This window comes from Trachymyrmex septentrionalis, unplaced genomic scaffold (assembly GCF_001594115.1).
Source record: "Trachymyrmex septentrionalis isolate Tsep2-gDNA-1 unplaced genomic scaffold, Tsep1.0 scaffold8, whole genome shotgun sequence".
Classification (NCBI taxonomy): domain Eukaryota; kingdom Metazoa; phylum Arthropoda; class Insecta; order Hymenoptera; family Formicidae; genus Trachymyrmex; species Trachymyrmex septentrionalis.
This window is the reverse complement of record NW_017305987.1, coordinates 1,391,355-1,414,419: the sequence shown is the minus strand read 5'-3', so window position 1 is coordinate 1,414,419 and position 23,065 is coordinate 1,391,355. Positions and strand designations below refer to the sequence as shown.

The 23,065-nt window shown below is 34.2% G+C and overlaps 2 protein-coding genes across 17 annotated transcripts in view; one reads left to right on the top strand and one right to left on the bottom strand.

Moving 5' to 3' along the window:
• The window catches only part of LOC108754482 (tropomodulin), a 72,717-nt gene that overhangs the window by 18,947 nt on the left and 30,705 nt on the right, over positions 1-23,065 (bottom strand). For 5 of the 16 annotated variants that reach the window (XR_001939709.1, XM_018496783.1, XM_018496785.1 and 2 more), the window contains exons 2-8: positions 5,822-5,974; positions 5,582-5,749; positions 4,653-4,779; positions 4,349-4,569; positions 4,120-4,274; positions 3,954-4,050; positions 3,717-3,864 (exon numbers count right to left, since the gene is read on the bottom strand). Coding sequence is in view for 14 of the 16 variants with exons in the window: in XM_018496783.1 (XP_018352285.1) it covers positions 3,717-3,864; positions 3,954-4,050; positions 4,120-4,274; positions 4,349-4,569; positions 4,653-4,779; positions 5,582-5,749; positions 5,822-5,974 (1,069 nt within the window). In the remaining 2 variants the exon portion in view is untranslated. The other 11 variants (XM_018496781.1, XM_018496779.1, XM_018496780.1 and 8 more) reach the window with 8 other exon arrangements.
• The window catches only part of LOC108754480 (fasciclin-1), a 377,227-nt gene that overhangs the window by 342,802 nt on the left and 11,360 nt on the right, over positions 1-23,065 (top strand). The gene's annotated exons all lie outside the window — the stretch shown is intronic.

Sequence of the window (23,065 nt, the reverse complement as noted above, 5' to 3'; positions counted from 1 at the left end):
GGAAAGAATAGGTGTCGTGAGTATTAAAAAACATATATCGCCAGCTTGAATTCGCAGTCACGCACTGAAAGAAAAAGTTTGGTAATAGCATCAAATCTTGAGTGAATTAATGCCAATCAAATTCTTCGGTTAATGTAACCAAAATAATTTTACTTTCCTAATTATTTAGTAAGTATTACCAAACATAATAATATAATCAACCATTTGATAATATCTATTAAATATTTAAGACAATAAAAGCATTTTTGATTATATTAATCGAATATTATTTTACTCAATATTGATAGCTATTATCAGACTTCAATAGACTGCGGATAGCAAACGTTTACGATAAAAGAGATCTCGGAGCACTCGACCGGCAAGATATGAGGCCTGTTCTTTTTAGTTGAATTTCTTGCACAGTTCATCTCTCTTTCTTTCCTCTGTGTGTTGAAGAGAAAAAAAGGAAAAAGACGAATTGTGCAAGAAGTTCAGGTAAACAGAACATCATCTATAATTAATTATCTATAATTAATTTTAAATGGCATCGACACTCAAAAGTACTACTCAACCGTAGAAACTTTCTAAAAAAATGAAAAATGCACGTCAATGACATCGTTTGAAATATCGAGAATCGACATGAGCTTTTCATTTCAATCTTGCGAGTCAAGTAGACCACTGCAACATGATATCGACACCGTTTGCAATAAAAGGGACGCAAATGTGTCGTGACACGCCTGAACACCTACATATGCATCAAATAAATAAAGGGGACTGGCGTATATGACATATAGAACACGGGGAACTGGCGGCCCATCGATTCTGTCTATGCAAAATGCAATCTCGTCAAGGTGCGCTGGGTTCGAACAATGAAACTTAGATCATCCACGTGTCGTATGTACTGTGATAGTATGTTGAAGTGTTAAAAGTAAAAAAAAAGGTCGAACTTAAAAAGAAAGTAGAACGGGAAAGGAGAGCAAAGGGAAATGATGTCGACAATGCAAAATGAAATCGTGCGGGTCGGATTTGCGAGAGGGATGCAATGTTAGTTATGTATTCGGTCTTTGAATCGCGTGATCCTATTTCAGGGAATGTAGAGAATAAATCGTTGCTTAGTGATTAGACTTGGGAAGTAATTATTGTTACGCGTGATAGTTTTTTCACAAAAGTTTTAGATCATAATGCATGTAAAACGCAAAACTGCAAACAATTCTTGTTTCTAATATTCATTTAAGTGACAAGAATCGGTAAGATTCAGGATTGTCATGATAACTAAGAATTTGTTAAATTGATCCATTCCTTTGCACTCACATTAAAAAAAAAATATATATATATGAAATGATACTTTATATCTCTATTGGAGAATCGAAATTTCTCAAGAGCTAATATTCCACACACAAGATTTCTTAACGTTAAGAATATATTAAAACGATGAATTTTTCAATATGTTAACTGACTATATAGAGAAGTTCTATTCTCGAATTTCCAAAAATTCTCCATTTTGTAGCCAATTAACACTTAAAAAAATTTATGTGTCGTACGACAAATAAAATGTTAGCTTTAGAGTGCAAAAGGTCAATCGAAATATTAGAAATAAGTTGTCACAAGTTATGGGGAAAGACGAGCTCATTTTTTACAAGAAAGCTACTCACTGCGCTGCAACAGCGCTACGCTCTATTTTTTAAGTCATCTGCGGGAAGAACGGTGAAAGTTGCAGGACCACCAGCGATCGCTACAAGCTTAGCTCGTTCCATAGGTTCCACACGACAAACTAGCCAGATAAACGAATCCATTAAAATCAATGATAATCTAAATCGTTTGCTCAAATTGCGGGACTGAATTTTTGAGACTCGACAGGACAATGCAGAATAAAACAAGGATTTCATAACTCTTATAATTTTTGTAAGGATTTCGGAGTTGTGATAAAAATGTGCGAGAGTATATGCATCTGTCTCTGCAAACACTGAGAAAAAATAGTTGGTTCAAAACATGACTATAAATTATAGCTAAAATATAGTAATTGCAACCATTTTATGGTAATAATAATTATAATTTATAATTATTTTTGATACTAATTATATATATATATATATATTTGTTAATATAACTATATATACAGTTATTATTACTAACATTTTATAGAGAGTAGTAATTAAGTAACTACAATTATGGAGCAGTAATTACAAACAAACCAAAAACTTTCTCTCAATGAAATAATTTTTGTAATGATGCATGCTATAAAGGAAAAGAAAGTGAGGATATGGTTTTGATTATAATTTAGATAGTTAGATTGCAATTTCGTTTGGAAATTAAATTGATTTAATTTCCTGTTTCTACCAATATAGTTTAATTTTAAACTTGGCTCAATTAGCTTTTCATCTTTTTCTAGTTCTAAGAATTAGAAAAGTATGAAGAGTTAAACCGAGATTAAAGTTTAAACTATATTGATAGAAACGAGCATTAATACGATAAGATAATGCGGACACCATTTGTTAATGTGCTTAGCAATGCTATTTGACAATAAGCGATAATGTGGCAAATTATCAGCACAACTTAAGTGTATCAATTGCGAAAGCATAAATATTTCGTTTGTTAAATAATCAAGAGCATGAAACGGCTGTGCCATTTAACGTCGATTAAGCGTAAGTCCGATAGTTAGTCGAGTTTGATTAAAGACTCAAAGAAAATTGGTCAATATAAATTCGTACCAAATTAAACTACCCTAATCTTCGCTTCTCTGTGCTTCACTGAAAATTGAAAAACAAGCAGATCATCATCTGGTGCACCGCTTAATACACCTTTTTTTATGTGTATCTTTAATAAAAGCGCGGGAGGACAAGATATAAATTAAATAAGGAGTAATAAAAAAAAACAGATAGTAAAGTGATAGTAAAGGGATTCAAAACATAACGTGAGAGCTATATTATTCGAGGAAAGAAACAGCGTTTTTCAAATAAAAAAGAACATTTTTAAGACATTTTGTATATCGCTTCATAAATCTTTCACATATTTAAATAATTTTAAATTAAGGATTTGAAAAACACTGTGTCGGAAATTAGAAAATTTCATACTTGAACAGGGACAAGCTGGGGAATCTCATAATTACCTCTATATGTCACTAACTAGAAAAATAATAAATGAATATAGCGGGATGAATGAATGAATGATGCAATATACTATAGTAAAGCGCTATTTGAGACTACGAAGCAGATTCGGAAAGGTTAGAAGCATTTCGTCACGTGGTCTCCATAGTCCCCCATACAATTGCTCCCATCTAAATGAAAAATTAATAGTACAATTATAATTGTGATAGAAACAATGGCATCTACGTAATACGTTCGTGAAACGCTTCATTGCGCTGCTAACGTAATTTGTGACACCTGTTCAGATTATTGTGCGGTGACCCGTGAATGGAGCGTCGCACTTGACGTAAAAGTGTAGAACAATTATATCAACCTTCTAAGACATACACATATAGCTACTTCTGTAATGATATCCCTATCAAAATGTTTCTATCATAATGCACGCTAAAAATATAATTAGAAGCGATTGTTTACGTTTGTAATTGACTACGCAAGTATATAAATTAATGCTAATTATCTTCGATCAATGCCAATTACTTCTAAAACACTTTTTCATTCCTATAAGTGATACATTTTTTTTGTTCTGTATAGGCTACTTGAGCTATAATAAATATTATTAATCATATCGACATCGCGATACCCTTTTATACTTACTCCTATCGATGTTGCGTTGCAGATGCGCAGCTACGCGATGTCTAGCATCATTGAACTCCAGATGCAACCCGAGTCGCAACAACGTCGGGTTTTGTTCTACCAATTGTGTGATTTCCATCTCAATTTTGTTACCCAATACTTGTGACCTCTGAAAAATGATGCGAATATCTCGTTAGATCTTATTGTCGCTATTCTTGCAGAAAATATTTGTGCACATAAGTTTATACGACAACCTACCTGATTCGAACATCGGAATTCTTCGATTGATTTTGTTTTAAGAAGGGATCTGATCAGCCTTACTATCACAGGCGGGCTTATGAAATTTGTCTCCACGCTGAAGAAGAAAAATATTTTTTTACATTAAAGCAATCAGAAATTATCAACATATAAATTTTATGCATACTTGAGTACTCTGAGTGTCGAATTTTTCTCTATGGCATCGGCTAGCCGTTGCGCGGTCTTGTCATTAAGTCCAACGTTGGTTAAACTTAGCGATTCAAGATGTGTGTTCATTTCCAAACCTTCGAACAACTGCATGAATTTTTCGTCCGAAATATTCTGTAACAAGATCAGCATTAGTTTAGCATAAAACGTAATTCTCTTCTTATAATGGTATAATTGACGCTACTTACTTTAATATTGTTCCAATTTAAATCAGTTAGAGAGGAATCATCGTCTCGCACTTGTTTAATGGTAGCGTCAACGTCTGTATCATTAGGCGGTTCCATCGGATAAATTTTCGGCTGACTAGCCTTCGTCACACCGTCCCAACCAAGTCCGACTGGCTGTCCAGAATTCAGTAGAGACGCGTGATACTGATCTTGATTCATCATAGAATGGAATCCAAGAATAGCTGAATGGAAAAGATAGTCTCGATTATTTATCTTTCTATTCTGATACAAAGAGCTCTCTTTCAGAAAAGATCAATCTTCTTACCTGCAAGATCAATGATTTCTTCTTGGGTGGCGGCCGAAAGCGCTTGTTCATACTCTTCACCAAGATCTATCGCGATCTGCTCGTCTGCTTCCTTTTCTTTCGTGTTGTCTTGTGGTGGAGGTACCCACTAAAACAAATAATATAATATGATGTATATATAATTCGATTACCAATATATTATACAAAATTTATTTTACTACTATTATTCAATTAGACCCTGGTGGAAAAATTTTTACGAAAATTTATATGTGTAGATTGAAACAAGATCTTAAAAATTATTAGTTTATCGTAGATATTCGTAGTGGGACGTGGAGCTGCGATGTTTGTATGAAAAACCCAGAAATCCTCCGCCTTCAAATAACACCATTCTATGTCCCACTACAAATATCTACGAAAAGTTAAGAATTTTTAAGATCTTGTCTGTTTTCTGTACCTTTCCATAAATTTTTTCCCACCAGGAAATGTTGACTTTAGCTCTTTCATGTTTCTTTTTCAACTATAACCTCAAATTTAGGCTTTCTAGACTAGAATTACTTATCATCTATCTATTTCGCTGTGTTGATAGAAAAATAACATAAGTAAAAAATTAGCATTTTTTAGATAATAAAAATAAATCAACTCTAAAAATTAATATATTCATTTATGTCAAAAAGTACAAAACTCTAATAAAGAGTGAAATTGACATGACACTAAAATTGCAATGTTCAAATTTGAAAAACTCACGATATAATTTCAAAGAATGCAATCTAATTAAAAAGATAACATGGAAAGAAAATCAAATTATAGAAATTGTATATTAATTATTCTAATTAAAACGTTTTCATTTAGAATTTCAAAAATTTAAGGCTCTACTGAAAAGTTCCTAATTTTAAGATGTGTCATTTTTCTGCCAACGCAACGATTTGTGGAACATTATAGACAATACTTACTTTCTTGCCCCTAATTACACCAGGTACATATGGCTTCAGTTCTGGAATATCAGGTGTCTCTAAAGCTTGTTTATTGATATGCTCAATGAGCTTCTTGCGATTCAATGGCCCCGTAGGACTCTTATTGCATTCATAACTGCAACGTTGCGAGGGTGGCATAAAACTGTCCTGTATAAATGTAACATAGATTCAGTATCCCACAGGAATAATAAAATAGAATTTTTTAAGTAACAAACTTACATCAGGATCCACTTCCTTGGCCAATATATTAAGCTCCTCCGGCGTAAGCTCTGCCAATAGTTGATCCACGTCAATATCATCGTACTCGCTCAGATCCTTGCCGTACAGCTTGGCGGCTGTCGTCATGGTGGTTGTCTTGGTCGACGAAGAAGTCTGTAAATCATCCCATGGTGACTGGTCAACAACCGAGTGTCTCCTCGACATTTTGCAAAGTTCTAGCCTATTCCCGATAAACTTCTGTACTATTCGCGCAGAAATTAAGTATTATCTCAACTAATTTCTCCCTCTCAAGTCTCATGCAAGAACAGTTCAGTGATAAATGGTCAAAACAACACAATCGCGTGATAATAAAACGTTTCTGTGGATAGCGATCTCGGCAACGCGAGCAAAGAGAGGGAAGGCCGTTATCGACGTCTCGTGCTAATTATCACGGCGCCCGTCGGTCGACCGGAATCAATTATTCAAAGGGCGCGTTGTCGGCGAGGGCACAAAAGGCCGTCGACACGAGCCGCGCCCGCTCCGCGAGGGTCGTCGGCACGGCCGCGACCGACTTCTCTTATCACGGAGGCGTTATCAGCCGGAGCAGAAGCACCGGCCGTTCGATCGCGATCGACTGATCCGATCGCATCGACGTGCCCGACGTTTAAATTCAGCGAGCGTCCGACGCGGCTGATGCCCTCTGACCCAGATAATTCGGGATCGATTTTCATTGACAAGTCGCGTGCCAAAATCAACGGCGGTGATGTCAATCTCGACCGAAGCGACCCGGCCGAGGGGCCCCCGTTTCGGGACTTACTCGATGACGCGTCGCGGTGTCACCGCGGATGGGCGTACCGCGCGTGCCGCCACCGGTTGTGTGGATGCAGGAATTCAGAGACCGTTCCGCAGGAGCCTCACCTGCCTCACGAACCTCACGTGCACGGGATCACACTTCGAAATCTGACAATATTCGCAGACGCGAACGTCTCACTATTCTCACTGATGACACTGACCAGCCCACCAGCGGCAGCGCCCTATAATGCCGACAACGCGATTGCGCGACGGCCGATCCTGCGTCTGATAAAATTTGTCCAGATTCCAGAATTCTCGAACGGGACACGTGACGATTTTTATTCTCGTTTAGACGGATGTAAACAAGAGGTTACAGTCTCTGTTCTCTAGATGCAGTTACGGAGACGGATGCGATTTTTAACTGTGCGTCAACTGGCGACACTTGGACAACTGCACTATTGCACGCGACGCTGGAGAATGTTACGACGAATGGAGTATATCAAGTATACGTTGAGCGAAAGCGGGAGATTTGAAGTGACGTGATAACGAGTCGTAATAGTCGTATTGCACGAATACAGATGCGTTTCAGAAATAGTATTGAATGTTTAACGTTTAAACAGTATTAAAATGTTAAATTATAATTTAGATTATCTCTAATCATTTCTATAGATCCATTACTCCTCAATATACGTATGTCATTAATTTAACTAATGGAGTTAAACAATTTAATTTTAAAAAATTTGATTCAAATTAAATTTATTATTTATTAGTCATATGTTAACGTGAATGATGTTTTAATTTAACTACAGAAATGGATTGATTTAAACTTGTATATACATGAAAGTTAAAAATAACAAAATATTTGTTAAATCAAGAGCTTGGATTTTGTCATTGCTTCTTTTAATAATAAACGAGAATATATTATTTATATATATTATTTTATTATTTATTATTTATGTATAATAATATATTAATAATTATACAGGGTGTCTTAATAACTATCGAATTTTCTCTTAAGGACATATTCTTGAATTATAATTGAATTATAATTAAAGATAGTGTATAATTCGAAAACTATCAAAGTCTCGATATTTTCGAAATTAGAATTTTTGTCTTAGAATGTTCAAAAGAATCTAGAAATAATAATAGAGGCTCTAAAAGTAAAATAGTTTTTTACTTAGAAGCATTTAAAGTTAGCTTATAATTCAAAAAATTATTATAACCTCGACATTTTCTTATTAGAATTTTCGTCTCAAGAATTTCGTCTCAAATTATCTCAAGAATATGTTTTTAAGAGGAAATTCTTAAGAGGTAGTTGTGAGACATCCTGTATATTTATATAAGAATCATGCAAAAATTCCATAAGATTATTGATTTTTATAGTTTTTAAATTCTGGATAGTTTTGAAATTCCAGAAGCTCTTCATAATTGTGATCTTTGGAATTCTTAACAAAATTCTTAGAATTTTAGATAGTGCAATACACACACACACAATATATACATATTTTCTTATTTATTATGTTTTTCCAAAATCTCATCGATTTTTTAAAATTTATTTTATTATTTTTATTAAATTTCGATTCTTGTATTAAAAATTTTAAACAAGTATATATTCTTAGAATTATATTATAACCTAATCTATATCAAAGATCAAAATTACACACATATAAAGTAATTTCAAAAATCTTAGAAATTATTTTAGAGCTTAATAAGACATAAGATAAACATAAAATATTTTAAAATTGTCACACTGATATATTTTGAATAAAAACTTTTTAGGATATTTTTTTAGATATCATGTTTTCTGAATATATTAAATGTAATTATGTTAATAATTATGATAATATAAAAATAGACGGAAAAAATGAATTTTGCTGAAGTATCTAAAAATTTAGTTTTAAAAATAATTTGTTGGTTTATCCAAATAATTATATGTAGGATGCCCAAATTATTTGTTAGATTATGAAAGTTTTTTTGCAGCATTATTATCGTGTTTAAACATCCTATATATAATTATGATGATGCAAAGAAATTATTTTTAAATCTTATATTTAATTTTTTAATACTTCAACAAAATCATTCTTTCCATGCATTTAGTATTGAACTCGAGTTCTTGAGCTTCCTGTACGTAAGTGCAAGTTTCGTTCCTTTTTTTCCTTGAATGAAACGCTGGTATCGATTGATAACTGGTTTTCGCAGCGCAACGATGCATCTCTGAATCAACTTGGACGTTTTCAACTATCAAATTCCAGCGCTATATTATCAATATATATGTATATTCTCATCAATGTATTCTACTAAATTCATAATGTTAAAAATAATATTAAAACAAAGCCGGGCAAATTAGAGTTATTACACGTTCTTGTTTGTATATATTACTGTATCAATTATTGTTTATTATTAATAAATACATTAACGTTTCGTAACAGTTCTCATTTGCCCGGGTTTGTTTTAATATTATTGTTTAATAATGATTGAGAGCTCTATTAAATTAGATTTATATTTTATAATGTCAAATTATTTGAGTTATTTGTATAGTCATTTCTATAGTCACAACTGCACCAACGCAATATGTTGTTCATTTATAACTAAACAATGGAGTTAAACAGTTTACTTTAAGAAAATTTATTAAACTGGACTCAAGTTTAGTTTATTTAATTCACCTTATTTAGGACTCAATTTAGTTAATTTTTTATTAAGTGTATACGTTAATATATACATTGTTTACTTTAAAACTAATCACACGTGTGGATTAAATGACATTTTCACATATGATAGAAGTTAAAACAAAACGTTATTTTTTTAATTCAAGAGATTGAGTTGTTATGTCGTTGCTGCATCGTCTATACTTTACGACATCGTCTATCGCTTTATTGCAATTCAATATGAATTCAAGAGCCGGTATAAAAATATCCGCGTATCAGTGTGCATCCGGTAAGGCGCAAAACCACGCAAGAGTCATCCGCATATTAATCGAGCCTCGGAGTCCTCGTTTCTCGGCTGACCGTGAAACCGGCACGTGAGTCCAACTTGCCAAAATTGGCAATTCCCCTTCCTCCATCCTCTCCGCTTTTCTCATCCGGTTCCTCCTGTTTCCCTCTTGTATCGCGTAATCTGTGGGGGCTCGGCATTGACATAATCGATCTGGCAACGCGGAGCCACTCAAGGTCACAACACGAGAAAGATCTCTCTCTCTCTCTCTCTCGAGTCGAGAGAGAGAGAGAGAGAGAGAGAGAGAGAGAGAAGATCGTGGGACAGATATCGGTTTGAAGAGAAGGTGGAGATAAAGGAGAGGAACACGAAAAGATCAAAGGAGACCCATTCGCTCGTATAGATAATTTATCAGGTGAGAGAGAGAGAGAGAGAGAGAGAGAGATCGCGGGACCATCTCCGGATCGGCAGTCGCGATCGGAGTGTCCGTCGCGCGTTATAGCGCTGGTGGCAGCGACAGCCCGCAAAAATAGCTGAGGCCTCCTCGCTGAGGCTGGCACACTCCCAACAGGCTATACTTGGACATACCCGCGCACTCGGATTATTTATAGTGAACGCGAGAGCGCGGCCACTGGCCTTCTTACGAACTAACCAGCCGCGGCTACCAGCCGAGGAGACATTCCGCCGCCCGTGACCTAGGCCCGCATTAATAATGGGCTCCACCCTTGCCTTGCGACTACGAGGAACTTAGCACTTTGCACTCGCTGGCGAGCGTAGCCCTGGCATCAGCACCTTCATGTTCCTTTTCTCTCTCTCTCTCTCTCTCTCTCTCTCTCTCTCTCTCTCTTTCTCTCTCTTTCTCTCCTCGCCTCTTGCTGCAATTTCGAACCCTTCCTCCGACAGATCCTGTCATCTCAGACTGTCGACTCGCTCTAAGTCTTTCGGCACCTAGTTCGCTAGCTGCAGAGGTCCTTGGACTCTGGCAAATCCGTAGTCCGTTCATTCCAGACCTTTTCTTGGAGAGATCATGGGGGGGTCTCTCGCTTTCGAAGACACAATAATGAGGCGATAAACATATTATGCTTGGTTTATGCCCTTCGGTCTTAACCCTAAAATTCAGCCAATAGGGTTGCCAGTCTTAATTGGTCCTAAATTGAAATATGTATTCCATTGGATGAATTTTAGGATATAATAGGGTCAACTTAGGATTTGACTTTCAGCTAGGTAGGGGATTTAAAGATAAACAAGAGAGTTGATAGGTGAGGTGGTCAAAACAACCCAAAAAAATTTGAAAAATTTACATCAGTTATATTCTTATGAGACAGAGGAATGTAAAAATAATGATTTCCAGACTCTGGACAGTACCTTTTACTTTTCTTTTTCACAAAATAAGGTTTTAAAGAAAACTATACCTAGAGGTGCTGATCATCCACCCACTTAAAACTTTGTTAATTTCCATTTAACTGATGTAAAACCTGGGCTCAAACGACGAAATCTATTTTTAAATCGGTGCAGCACGAAATTGTTCACAAGCACGGAAACAAGCTGATTATAAACAACAGTAAGTCTGAAAGGTCTCCGGAGAGGGTGTGCAATTTGAATGAGCTGCTAAAAATATCCTATCTTTTTCGAGAGGACATGTGTCTTTATTTTCTTCTCGCTCGATCAGCCGACTAGATGACTATCGTGAAAAAAAGTCGGGGATACGAAAGTCACGCAGTGATAGATCACATCTGTCCGAGATATTTTTACCCAGATTTCTAGAATCGTTTTCAATGTTAAGGTGATATTCCGCAGCCTATTACGCGCAAGATGCACTGAGCTGAAGACAGCAGAAGCTAAAAAAATTATCTCGCAGCTGCTTGTAATGATCTTGTTTGATTTCTATTTACTACATTTCTCTGATTTGTTATTTTTCTAATTTGAAGACTTTCCAGCGGAACTCAGAAGCCCGTTACGAGGAAGTAGGACGAAAATGCTGCCGTGACGATATGGCGCGATGGAAAACGCAATCGACTTTTTTTCCCTTTAGCTGATGGGAAAGCGAGTCATTCGCGAGCCGATTGACCGGCGACGCGTCCAAAGTTAATTTCTAACGGCAATTAATCGACCGGCAGGTACGGGAAGTAAGAGCCTACATCGTCAAACATCGAATAACTTTCGATACTGCTTGCGTAGTGCTAGTTATGTTCAATTAGTTACTTTTAACACGGTCGATTAACTTGTGGAGAAACGGTTCATTCGATTATAAAACTGTGAAAAAGACCTAACATTGTAACAGTTTAAGATTCTTTTACATTAAAAAATTTTAAGGACAATTAAGTATGTAGCATTAAAACAATAACGTTTACATTACCCTGATAAAAATGTATGTAGTTTTTTTAAATATTTATCCAGTTATTGTCTAATATTCAGAGTTGGGTAGTAACTAATTAAAACGTTAACAGTTAAAAAAAAAACAGTTAAAAAGTTAATATTTTTTAACTTAACTTAGTTAATTTTAAATGCATTAATTTTTAACTTAATTTAGTTACTTTTAAACTTTAATTTATTAATTTTTTTTAAATAAAAAATTATTCTACCTCTCTTAATGCTAATATTCTTTTTTCTATAAAGTCTTAAACATTATAGAATTAATTTAGAAAAAGTTCAATGATTTTATGATGAGAGACTATAATAAAAGTCACACTGTACGGTAGCCAGTTTTTATTGATTCACTAGGTTTTGTCAATTCCCGCTTATATTTGAATCACACTAATTTTAGATATTATAAATGTTATATTTCAACAACATAAATATGAAATGAGCCTTGGATGAAAAATTGTTGTAGAACAGTACTGCACATCCACTCATTTCCTAAATTTTTACGTTTATCTTTGTAACAAATATCTAGTCGATGTAGTTATAAACATGCATGAGCAGTCATTTTAGAAGTTAAAGAAAGTTAGATAAAGGTTAAAGGAAGAGACATAATATAAACATATATCTTTCTCTTTTGTAAGATTCTACAAAAACGCCATATAGTGTGACTCTTATTATATATAAATAACTTACATGTGAATATAATATATTATAAATAAAAAGTTAAATTTACCTAATAATTTATATTTGTAAGTGTAAATTAAATTTACGTAATAATCTATATTTGTGATAGTTAAGTGATTACTTTAAAGTAATCTCATTATAAGAAAAATTAGAACATTCTGATCTAAAAAATAATTTTTTTTTTAATTAACTTTTTTTAAACTTAAGTTAATTCAATTTTAGCTTAACTATCCTTTTACTAAGTTAATTCTTTATTCCTTCAATTTTTAACTTAATTTTATTAATTTTATAAGCCATTAACTTTAACTTAATTTAATTTTAAAAAAATATTAACTTATCCAACCTTGCTAATATTACTGCTAATATTATCCTCATTATATTAGTTATAACAATGTTGAGAATATAGAAAATGAACAAGAACTTGATAAAGTTTTTATTCAATGACTAAAGCAGTTTCTGGTAAAGATATCTCTGGAATATATCTGTGAAAATTTTTCTCATAATTTTTATACGAATAGAAACAGTATTTTTCAGACATACTCAAAAATATTCGGAAAGTTTACATCTTCTCTCAGAATTTTTTATACAAGCGAATTTTGAAATGTTCTACAATTTCTTATATAATTCCATAATACATATTCCATAATTAAAAAAAATATTTTTCAATTTTTCAGATTTCATAACATTTCATCAGAAATTATACTTACAAAAAATCTTAGAAATCTTACGATATTTCATAATTAACATATATGAAAAATTCTGAGAAAAGATATAGATTTTCTGAGAAATGTTTCAATTCGTATAAAAACTGTGAGAAAGTCATAAAATTATACAGAAATTCTAAAAAATTATATAGAAACTCTGAAAAATTATATGAAAAATTCTGAGAAAAATTTTCACCAGGGATGAGCAACTTGCTTTCCAGTTATTGTATTAGTATTAATAGATTAGTATCTAGTAGATTATTTTTAATTAAAATACTGCATCCATTTATATTATCTTGTTCAGTAAATGGATTCAAATTTTGAACATCTTTTGTACGCAATAACTGCGTACCGCAAAGCGTTATCAAGATGTAAATCTTGATTGGAATCCTAAGTAGTTTTACTTCTCCATTACTAAACGGAGTTAATATAACTTTCCAAGAATTGCTTAAAAAATGCATGCAATTTCTACCAGGGTAAGTATATTGTTTCGATATAAAAATCTCCGTAGTCAATTTGATTTATTACAAGTGTTGACAGAAAAGTTTACGTTATCATCCCGTCTTAACTGCAAGCACCGTTTCCTTCGCTCGACTTCATCTAACGTAACTCAGAGCGTAGATGAATCAAGCGATTTTTAAGGTTCGTTTGCGGCGTAACGGTCGTTAAATATCGTTTTATGCAGCGTAACGTACCGCCACAACGGTTTCCACGGCGTTGCGCTGCCAGTATTTATGCATGTCGAACAGCTGGCGAACAATGTCGAAGAAACATTGTTCAATGACCTGGAGCGTTTCCTCGAGCTGATGTTCGATGGCCAGCAATCGTGGATTAAGTCTATTGAGATTAGTAGCGATCAGTAATTATCACTGATATCTCTCTGTTCTCAGTTACGTCAGAGTTCCTCAAGTAAGAGATCAGATACCATTTTCTGGTTGATACGTCATATTTTGCAGGACTTGTTTAAGGTAGAATGCAATGCTTGGACATTTTATTATATCTTATATATAATCTTATTCTATCTTAAGCAAATCTTAAAAAATATGGCTGATCAAACGTATGGTGTCCAATCTCTCATTTAAGGATTTTTAATGCTTGTTTCTATCAATGAAGATTAACTTCAATCTCGATTTAACTTATTTTTCATCTTTCTTCAAGTCCAAAAATGAAAAAAAGATAAAGGCCAATATTTATAGTTAGATTTTATATTCAAAATCGTCTTAAGTAAAAAGCCTTAAGAAGTCCCGAACCAATCAGAGGGCCGTATTAGAATTTTAAGACATTACTTAAAACAGTCTTGAAAAATAAGAATGGACTATGGATACCGTCCAAAGAGTAAATCAAATCGAGATTAAAGTTAATCTACATTGATAAAAATGGACATAAGTCGCGTGACTTCTCGGTGAACGCGTACACTAGATCTCGAAGATAGCGACATAATTACAGCGTACTCGACGCGTAATGACGGTAATAAGCGTCGTGGATCTCATAAGTTAGCTCGCGATACGGTTGCGATGCAAATCGTACTCGAGAAATGATTTATCTGGCGCGATTCACAGTTTATGCTTCCCGGCGGTCAGAATCATTTTGCACGCGCGAATAAAGAGACGTGCGCGTGCCAAACGCGCGCGTTACACAATTCCGTGTTTCTTCGTGCAATCGTAGTCCGCGCTCCCGCCGTATTCTTCGAGACGCAGGATTATTTTCTCCGCATGGGATCCATATACATAGATTCTCCGCACGAATTCGATTCAGTTTCTCGATTCGTTCGATCGGAGTCTTCCTCTTTCATTCTGTCTCTCTCTCTCTCTCTCTCTCTCTCTCTCTCTCTCTCTCTCTCTCTCTCTCTCTCTCTCTGTCTTTCTCCTTCTCTGTATGTGTGTACAAACGGATTCCCGCTGGCTTTGCGCCAAGCGCTCGGACAAGAATTAATAAAATCGCACGATCCCGGAAAACGCGAAGATCCCGCGATTGTGAAAGTATATCGATATGGGCCTCCCGATCTAGGTTATCGTGTCAACTTTTCAATTAGTCGGCGACAAAATGGCGGATGTGAAACTCCAGTTAGTAATTAGATCGACATCACGCGCGCCTATCTAAGATTAAGGATGACTATTACATGAAAAGAATGAATTTTGCTGAGATATCTAAAAATTTAGGCGGATACGGATCTGAAAATAATTTTGTTGGACCATCAAAATAATTATACAGGAAACTTAAGCATGTCGAGCGATGCTGCAAAAAATTTTGATATTTTGGCAACCGGTTTAAATATCCTATACAAGACAAAGTAGGGTATACAAGATAAATTGAGATCGCTTAAAGTATTCAATCAGACATACAGTTATTTTGGTATAATCTAACAAAATTATTTTTACAGCTTTATTAAATTTTTTAATACAGCAAAACGTTATTTCCGCGCATCAAACTCACATAAAAAAGTTTGATTGGGACAGCTATATAATAAAAAATTAAATTGGAATGAGAGACTTGAAATTAAATTAGGATTAATCCGAAATGGAATGGGAATTAAATGGGCTCTCAAACGGATTAAACTATAATTATATACGCGAGTATCAGTTAAGCGTTTCTAATCTAGAAATAAATCACGAAATATAAAGTTCAGATAAAGTTCACGAGCGATATGTTCTTTCAACGATTTATTAACGCGCCTTTCTCCATCTATTTCTTCCGATAATCTTCATTGCGGCGATCTAAACAGCAATGACATTTGAATTATAATTGTCCGATTATTCTATATTCGACACGACGTGTTTAGTTTCAGTAAAACTAAAGAGTTTCCCTTAAGTTAATCAAGATTATGGTGTAGATGTATCTATTTGTAGACTCCATCCACTGTGACGATTGACATAGACATAGTAAATATTCATCGACGGTATATCAACCAACTTCCTGGTGAAAACCCTTTTGTAATAATTATCAACGGTGGCGACGAAACATCGTAATTTTTAATGCAGTTTGCAACATCAATATCCCTTGGTAGGCTGAAGCAGGTTATTACTAAATTAAGCGAAACCAGGCGACGACGGAAACGCTCGATCGAAGTATCGTAGGTCAGTGATCGTAGAAATCAATTCATTATTTTCGATCTACTGTATCACTTGCTGACACAATTATCACACCTAGGCCGGTATTCATACTTTTATTTCAAGACAGTCTTAAGTTATGCCTGATGATTGTAATGTGACTCAGTGTGTGTGCGAGTGTGATTGATTTATGATAGCTTAAAACTGTATTTATACATAAGACGGGTTTAATTCTTAAATGCTTTTTTTCACATATCCAACTCTATTCCGATACTTTTTTATTGCTTACAATTTCTTTATTAATAAAAATATATATATAGATTTGCTTAGTGTCATTATATTCCTTGACTTCCACCGGCAACGTGTATTTTAACTTTTCCGTCAGCAACAGGTCTTCGAGAAACAGGGCAAATTGTTTATATTGTAAATTATTATAGATATTAAAATCTGTTCAAGTTATATAAAAATTCTAGTATACTTGTCAAACCTATAATGACTTTTCAACGACATCCAAGTAACAACAATGCTTGGAAAATGCTAAAAAAGTGATTATATGCGCTTTTTTAGCGCTTTGTTAACGCTTTGTAAGCGCTGTGTGCTACTTGGGCATCATAAAACTTGAACCGTATACAGTTAACGCCTGTAACTTCCATAATAAACGTTAAATGACATAACGGTGCGTTATTTCGCTAAATTCACTCCTTGCAGTAACATTCAATGCATCTTGCGTTGCATTATCAACTAATGCTCCGATTGATCGAGTGAAACAGTCCATTTATTATGTAAGAGTAGACAGATTAACTTCAAAGCAGTGAAAATCCATACTTAAAATAATGACTTTGCTACTCATTTTGGTTAGCAGCAAAATTTTCATTGTTACAGATTTAAAGGGTTCTACTTATTTTTTGCCAACTTAAATTTATTTACCAAAATTCATAGTCAAAATATCGATGGTGCTTTTAAAGATTCCAGTTGCTGATGGAATTAATATTTGGCGGTTGAAAAAAAATTGTTTACGATATGCTCATTTTTATAAAAGTTATAAGCAATTAAATTGAGATGAATATGCCACACCAAAGTGTGTTAAACAAAAACTTTGAATTTTGATATTGTCGAATTTGATTCTCGAATGAAGCAAATTCTGAAATCGATCGAGCATCGAAGATTCTGAATTTTCATATTTTTAGCATGTGCTCTTGAAATTCAAGAAAAGGATGGAAAGTGTTTTTTAATTATTACAAATTAAGAGTAAATCTCATATTGAGCTTCCATTCAACACACTCGAATCTGCGCTTCATAAGTAACTGGATATTCCGAGCAACATGGTCAAACGCTTAAATCAACTTTCGACAAAAAGAACTGCAGTTTGCCGGAGGCATGTGTATGGTTAGTGAGCGTAGATGTTTGGTGAAACAATTGAGCGGACGCGATATTATGCAGTTTCAATTACTAGAATAATGAAGCGCCTAGGCATCACTGATATGCGCAGCAAGCTGATCAAATATTGGTCAATCGTTAATTAGTGGCGGTCGTTCATTTTCTCCGAATACCGCATGCAAAATACACGCATTATCCGAATGATCGCTGTTTGCTTAAGGCCGCAATGAATCGCAGCGGCATTACCGAAATCCGAGCCGCTCGAATATATAGAGCTATAAAAGTTAGCAAAAATATTTTCCGAGCTTCGCGAAATATCCTAGTCGAGCCTAAGAATGTCCAAATTTTTGAGTACATTTTTTTTTATTATTATTAAATCTCTCGATTCTTGACAATATCCTTGAACGAAAGTAGAGCATTCGTCATGTACAATCGGAGTAATTGTCACCGACGCAAGAGCCCGTATCGCCATAACGGCTACTCGCAGTGACTCGTCCTCGTCGGCAGCGAATCTCGGTAATTACCACAAATGGAGCCTTACTTACGCAATGAAGGGGGTCGAGTAACCTGATGTGAGATAATCACGCGGCACAGATTCGCGGAGGGACCGGCTGACTGCTTTGGATTCGCGATAACGTTCTCTGAGATGAATTGAATCGAGCCGAGCCGAGCCGAGCGGGTAAGAAGCGGCACGTGAGTCGAGACGACAGTCACCCGGAGCTGGAGTGCTACTAAACAACCGAGTTTTATGCTGGAACCTCGATGAGAGTACCGCGGCGGAGAGTAGAGTGGTATTGTGCGCAAGTAGCGAAGTCTACGAGCTGCGCTCAAAACGACTTTCACTTCGAGTCCGAGGAGCCTTGCTTCCCTAGATGGGGGATCCAGTTTTTCCAAACTTCTTTCCGCTCGAGCACGGTGACGAATTACAGGTGACGATGATGTCAGCGGAAACTATTTCTTGTCTGCACTTCCTCTTCTTGTATCGAAGAACGTAGTTTTCTGACAGACTATCGAGAACGAATTTGAATTGCGACTGCCACTTTTGACAACTTCAAAGCTTTGAAAGAATTCACGAAAAATAACATTTCAAATTAGGGCTGTTATTTTTCGACGACTTCGAAGATTTGAAGGTTTTGAAAGAATTCGAATTTTTTATATTAATTCTGAAAGTTTAAGCTGCTTGAAGGCTTCGAGCTTCAAAGTTTTCAAAACTCCAAAGCACCTTAAACTTCGAAGGTCCGTAATTAACTTCGGAAATTGAAATTTTGTCAAAGCTTCGAATCCTCCTTGAAGTTGTCAAAAGTAACAACTCTAATTTAGATCCTACGTGAGAATCTTTTGAACAAAATTCAAGCACGTTCGAACTTAAACAGTCGACAGAATTATACTAGATTACGAAGATAGAGAAGGTACTCATTCTACAGAGAAAACTCTTCTGAGGAAAATTATAAAAATGCAGTTACAAAGTAGAATTTTTCTATTCGCAAATATAAGTAAATAATAAGCAAAATGTCGACTTTGTCTACTGTATTTCTTCGCAGAAACGTGGTAACGCGGCCAAATACTCCATTCTCTATTGCGAGTACAATGAGATACCATCAGACGTTTGATCAATTTATTACCTTGTCCGAACGGCATTTTCATCTCCGTGACGGTCCCTTGTACGAGTAAACAACCCGTTGCCGCTTGAGATCGGCATGATATCATCTGACGGACTCGCCGGATGACCTCATCACGGCTGCATATCAACCGTTAGATAGAGATGCAGGCGTGATGTATGCGTCTCTCCTATGGAATTTTTCATAAAACTCCCATGCGCTCAGTATAATAGCAAGTCCTATTGTCCAAAGTGCCGCTATGCGAATTTCGTGTCGTGGGCGATAAAGATGCGAATATAATTTAACATTTCGCAACGCGCAACATGATCGCAGATCTGATATTCGAATTATTCCCAGACTATACAAACATATAGAAGTCGTCATAAAGACATCGTAAAAACGTCTAATGGCCACTCTAATATCTGACACGTCTTAATTCATATTTTTTGAATCTTTGCGTTGTTTGGAAATCTTGGCAGATATTCAAATACCACAATACATTATTTAGATTAATCTTGATATTACATTATATTAACCATCGATCATAGTTCATCTCAAAATAATTTTTTTAACTGCAGGATAATTTGTCTTTCTTATTTTTAATGATTTTTTTTTTTGTAGCTTTGAAACAGTCTGTAACTTTGGCTATTTCCAAGAGAAAAATGTTTCATGAAATAGTAGCTATAACTTTACTAGGAAACAGCTTGAAGATTATTTGCGTAATATCTGCGTGGTGTAAAACGTAGTTTTCTTTAAATTAAAATTCAGAAATCAAGTTATCTATATTAATCCTTGAAGCTGACGTCAAAATCTGTAACATAATCACTGACGCTATGTTTGTAAGACGTCATTTAATTTATGCAAATTTAAAAAAGGCATAATTGATTTCAAGGAATCAAAATAAAATAACTCATATAAAAAATAAATACTAATTGTAAGTATATTTTAGCAAGAATAATTCTAATTTGAAAAATAATTCTAGTTTGAACATAAAAAGATTAAATTAATATTTTTTACAGAGAGATTTATATTTGAATGGATCATTCAATAGAGACCATCAGCAGAGTTAAAAGCGCAAGAATGAATATCTTTTGTTCTAAAACATAATTGCAATAAAACTTCTATATAATTTTCGTGAAGGTCGACGAGCCTTTGTTTGTCAGAATAAATCTCGAAATATAGCAAGAGCGACATGAGTCGTAGATACAATCAAAATAAATTTTCCTCGGGTCCTCGATCTTCGTGCTCGGCGGAAAAGTGGAGGCGTCGTTTCTCACAGTGCGTCCTAAACTTTTACAAAAATACGAACTACGAAGAACACGTCTTTTATTTTCAACCGTTTAATTGCTTTTCAGTTTATTTCGAGAACGTGGTCGACCTTGATCGGCGATGTTCACACTTCCATAACGGATACGTTTGGCTTATCGATTAGTCACGCGATCGACGACAATCTTTTGGCAAACTTTCATTGTTTCAGAGATTGAACTAGTACGTACAAATCACACAGAGCTTTATTGCGTTCAGCAGAAAAACAACTTCGCAACTATAATAGGAGCGCCGAGTGGATTAGACAACATTTTCCCGAAAAATGGAGAAGATAATATTGGTATCAACGAAAATCTCTAAACGACATAATTTTAATTTCTATGGAATGTTAGCACTGTTCAAATATTGCGATTATGTCATATGCGATTTTCCTTTAGCTTTAAAAAATTAATTTTCTGCTTTAAAAAGACAAATAATTTTCTATTTAATTTTCATTTTTCTCAATAAAGAATTTGTTTTTAAAGCAGAGAATTTGTGTTTTATAGAATACCATAATCAAAACAAATTCTCAGCTGTAAAAACAAAAAATACGTAATGGTAGCTTACAAAAATTATGTGGTATTATGCAAGGAATATAAAAACTACAATATATAGAACATAATTTGTGTTTTTGAAGCAGATAATTTACTTTTTAAGCAAAGAATCATATACATATGTCAAAAAGGTTTCCCGAAAAATAGCCTAAACTGACAGATTTACTATACATATTATCAATCCGTAGAAAATTTAGTATCATCATTATTCCCTCCACTTTTGGGGACAATGTCGTCTAATCGTGACTCGCCGCTCAGTGCGATTTGACTCGCGATTTGTGGATCCGAATTCGATCCCACCTGCTTTCCGCATATACGATTTTTCGCGTTCACCGTTCGGATTCGGCGTTAATCTGTAGATTCCCTCGAGAGCTGACAAAACTCTAAAGAGTAAGAATGCCACTACTATCAAAAAATGCAAAAGCGAGCTTCTACCCCCGAAGAGGCTATAAAAGCTAAACTGATACGTATGGTCCCAATAATAATCGGAAAATCATGCAGGGGAATTTACAAAGACCAATTGTTGTAATATTTATAGGAACAAAGGACTCTTAATTTCAATAAACAATAAATATATTAGAAGGGCATGTAAAAGTCAAAATTGTAAAATTTTATATTACAAAATTGATAGAGTATATTACATAATAAATACTTTATATTATATTCCATAATCGATTGAAAATATTACATGTTTCGATCTTTCAATTAGGCCCTCTTCAGATATACAATAATAAAAAAATGTAGTAATATTATTAAGATAAGATCGTAGTATTAAACTTTGAATTTATTGTATGAGCATTACGAGAGACCAGTTGGAAGCTTCACAGAGGAACGGAAATTGCTCGCCAAAAGTCTGGACAACCAAAGAACCTTGAAAAGAATTTCTTGATATTCGATCTGGTCAAAAGTGTTATATGTTATATCTCGATGATACGATACTCGTCCAAAGATTCTAATAATCAGTACGATAATAAAAATGTAAGTCGTAGTCCGAGAATAAGAACACAAAGTCGTGGTCAATGTAGAAAAAAATTATTGAGTAAGTAATAATTAAAGTTGCATATGAAGATGTAAAATCAGTCAAGAAATAAAAATATATAACTATTGCGATAGACAAACCTGTCTTTAATATAATTTTACCTTCAGTTCCTTAATGGATCTAAATGTATAAATCAATGATGTTAAACCTCAACTTCCCCTAAGTTCTGTTTAAAATAATGTAAGTACATTTTTGCTTTATTTAGCAATTGATAGAGAAAAATTCAAAGTCTTTTAATATATAATTTTGAACTTTTGTAGTATCAATCGTGCGAATTATATAATCGTTCAAAAATTTTCCCTTCGAGAGAAATGACTTCCAAATGACTAGTTACTGCACATATTAGTCGAGAACTGAAGAATCTTACAATTGTTACAAAACTGTTTTTTTTTTGTTTCTGCTGAATGCAGCCATAATACGTTGTTCAATGAATAAATACTTATGTTCACGAGTACACTTACATACAGAAAAATACATACTGTATATAAATAATTACTTATAATAATGTAATAATTATTTGCTTCAAATATTTCAAAAGTTTATGTATCCGCAAATCCATTAAATTTATTCAAAATGTATTCTGAATCCTAGTAAGTTTAGCGCATTTCAATTACAGTTATTAATTTTGAAACAAATTTGATTTGCTTGTTATACAAAATCACTTTTTCAATCAATTTTATAATATTTTTCAAAAGAAAATAAATTTTCGTTTCAAATACATAACGAGTTTTCTTGAAATTTGTAACAAATGCGTATATTTTAAGATTATTATCGAGAAAATATTCTTTTTTAAAAGATAACCATTATTTTTTAAAGGAAAAAAGTAAATTGAGTAATCACTTTTCTTAGCGATAGAATAATATTTTTCTACAT